Source organism: Lycium barbarum, chromosome 6 (assembly GCF_019175385.1).
Source record: "Lycium barbarum isolate Lr01 chromosome 6, ASM1917538v2, whole genome shotgun sequence".
Classification (NCBI taxonomy): domain Eukaryota; kingdom Viridiplantae; phylum Streptophyta; class Magnoliopsida; order Solanales; family Solanaceae; genus Lycium; species Lycium barbarum.
Window position 1 is genome coordinate 2,334,059 of NC_083342.1, and position 3,240 is coordinate 2,337,298.

At 35.2% G+C, this 3,240-nt stretch overlaps 1 protein-coding gene across 1 annotated transcript; it reads right to left on the reverse strand.

Moving 5' to 3' along the window:
* Positions 1-899: 899 nt before the first annotated feature.
* On the reverse strand, positions 900-2,361 carry LOC132600302 (uncharacterized). Its single transcript, XM_060313368.1, has one exon. The coding sequence runs from the start codon at positions 2,359-2,361 to the stop codon at positions 1,159-1,161; it is 1,203 nt and encodes a 400-aa protein (XP_060169351.1). The 3' UTR covers positions 900-1,158.
* Between the last annotated feature and the right edge of the window lie 879 nt (positions 2,362-3,240).

Genomic DNA, 3,240 nt, shown 5'->3' on the forward strand with positions numbered 1-3,240 from the left:
TAATTAAGTAACTTTAATAGAAAAAAATGATAGTAGTATTTATATGACCATCTCTGGAAATTTACCCTATCTTTGTGTGCACCTAGAGATATGTTAAGAGGAGTGAAGGCTAGTTGTGTGCGAGGCTTAATCCTTGCAACAAGGCCTCTAATTCAGCATTGATGTTGTTCGTAACTAGTAAGTGTACAGACAATCCGAGCATCCAATCAACTTTGGAGTTAAGGAAAACACCACCAATGGTATATGGTGATTATGAAAAAGGTTCTGGTTTTGGAAGCCATGAAAAATTCTGCTTAAACAAAAGGGAAGAAATCACCTATTATTTTTTGTCCAGATCTACTAGGATTTAAGCATGAGACCTCATGGTTCTCAGTTCATTTCATTGACCACTTGGTTACATCCTTGGGTGCCTTGATCTTCCAATAGCTCCTCTAACTGTTTAAAAATAAATGGACTTTTTTACTATTTACATTAAAAAAAATTATTTTATTAGCCTCGTATATTAAGCTATTGGCAAGGGATTTCACTAAAGATGATCATGTCACTCAAGTCTTGCGAAGTCTTCCCACTTTTATTGCATTTAAACTCATTTACCTACAGAAGATGCACACATGAAGGCTGCCTTTCACAAGGCATTAGCTTTCAGGCCCCTTCTCTAGTCACTTACACTAAAGGCGATATCTAACTTGTAGTTCTCATTACAATTGAAACTAGTCCTTAACAAATGAAGGGAATGTGGTAAACATGTAAGGCACTTCAATGTAAGAGGAAGAGGCATGCTATCGGCCCTATATTGACGAAACTTCTTTTGTACAATGATGATTATTCCCCCCCTACTATAGATCTAAAAAGAAGAAGGGGCGATTTTAGGTGCAAAATATGGGACGCGTAAACACTTGGTAAACTAGGTATTTTAGGTATTTAAAATTAGTAGAATACTACCTGGTGGAACCCATGCTACAAAAAGTTAAATGATGCACTTGGTTGAAGCTTGAGTTATTTAACTTGAGGTCTAAGGATCAAGGCCCCTTAATATATTTTTTTTCCTTCTTTTTTTTTTTTTTTTTTTTTTGAGTGGTGAACCCATTTTAAGAATTTCTAGATTCGCCTCCGCAAAAGTAATGTATATCTAAGTTTCAAAGTAACAGAATACGAGTACTAAATAAGTAAAAATGTTGGTATTAGAAGAAGTACGAATAAGAAAACACCTGTTGGATAGTCTACAGAAGACAGCGGCCATTGAGGCCAATCATAAGAAAACAACTTGTAGTCTTTTGTCTTCCGCCAAGCTTCTCCAAAATCACACACAAGTTCTGCAGTACTCGTTTTCATGTCATAGGAAACAACCTTGCCTCTTATTTGCAAATACAAGATGTGCGGAAGAGCAGGATGAAAAACTATGTTATGAACGTTAGTATTATTGTCTACAACTCCAAAATCCTCTGGACATTTTGCAATTACAATAGCAACATTTACAACATACTTCCAAACCCATTTTGCATTATCTGGACTAGGAAAATTGCTGAGTCGCCAACAAGTGATAGTTGTTTTCCAAACATATGCAAAACAGAGTTCCCCACCTGATAATCCAAGACAACGACTACAAGAATCGACCACCGTTCTTTGGTTAGGCAATTTCAAAGCCCAAAAACACATTTTTGCACTATCATAAACAGTGATCAATCCATAATTAAGCCAACAGAATACTCTATCAACAACACTAGTCGATGATGATGATGTCCTATCCCACCAAGAAGGGCACAATAAAAGAGGTACATCAAGAATTAGCGTAATAGCAGTCCACACATTAGTCTCTGAAGAGAAGCTTTCAACTGTTAACAAATCCCAACTCATTGTTGGTATTGCATAACGAACTATAGTAAACAAGACAGAGCCATCTTCGTCTACCTTACAACTAAATCCAACATATGGCTCATTCATAGAGATTCGAGTTTTAGAGAGATCCAAACGTTGCCTTGTGACAGGATTATAAACATAATAAACCCTTTGCCTGCATTGAAGCTTATTGCAGAGGAGAAAACCATTGGAAGAAGCAACAACACAAACTCTCTCGCCGATAAACTTGAATGAATGATCCAAACTAGTACCGATTAACAGTGGTGATTCCTTTGACGAGAAGAAAAAATGGCTTTTCGAACTATTATGGCCACTCTCCGCACAAAAGAAACCAATAAGATAGGGTTGAGGCCACCCGAGATGACAACGATAAATTTCAGCAATATACTTTCTCCAGTTCTCTGATATGCATTTAAATCTAGCCAGCGATTTTAAAGGCAAACGATTCAGTATGTCGATTATGATTTCCTCATGAACAAACAATTTGCATTGACGACGTTTCATTCTAATACTTGCAAGTTGTAACTACTGTTCCAACAAACAAGCACTATAAATTCTAGAATAGATACGCCGTATACAATAGTGGAACTCCCACTAATAAGGGTTATGATGATATGACAGAAGTTTTGGGTTTGAGCCCTGAAATATTTTAGCATAAAATTTTATCAGGCCTCAATACAAATATCTGTCACAGGATGAAAACCAAAAACAAAAAGTAACCCTAATAACCATACGAGACCCCTTCTTTTTCACTTTCATTTTGTTTTCTTATGTTTTTTTCTACTTTTTTTCCTAGTAAAAGTAAGATAGTTTTCTATTTTATAATGCATTTTCTTTCCCAGTTAAGCTTCACGATATCGATTCGTTGGTATGAACTTTTAATTTAGACAGAATACGTCAAAAGGTGCACTATTAAACCATTGGTGATCTTAATTACCTTAGAAATTAATTTGATAACTTAGACCTCCCGGATAATCTGAGCTATCAGTGAGCGCTATTTCTGCCAAGGTCAACGTCATTAGGACGAGATCCCATTTCCATATGTAAAAATATTAAAGTTTGTCTATGCATGTCGCCTGGAATGTGAGCAAATATATCATGTCGATTCTCAACCTTACTTTGGCTATCTCACGTGTAATAACCAAAGGACAATTTTGTCAATACTTTATATGATCAAAAATCAAAATTTGATTGTTCTAATAATTCTAACCCAATTAGGTCCTTTTTGCCGTAAGAACAAGTAATATAGTAAATTCAAGAAATAAAGAAAGACTTTTGTAATATATGATCCAAAACAAGTCTTAAATATTTGTGTGGTTGTAAATCATCTCATAAAGTTAAATTGTTTCTAAATATAGAAATGTGCTAAATTTTTTTGGAATA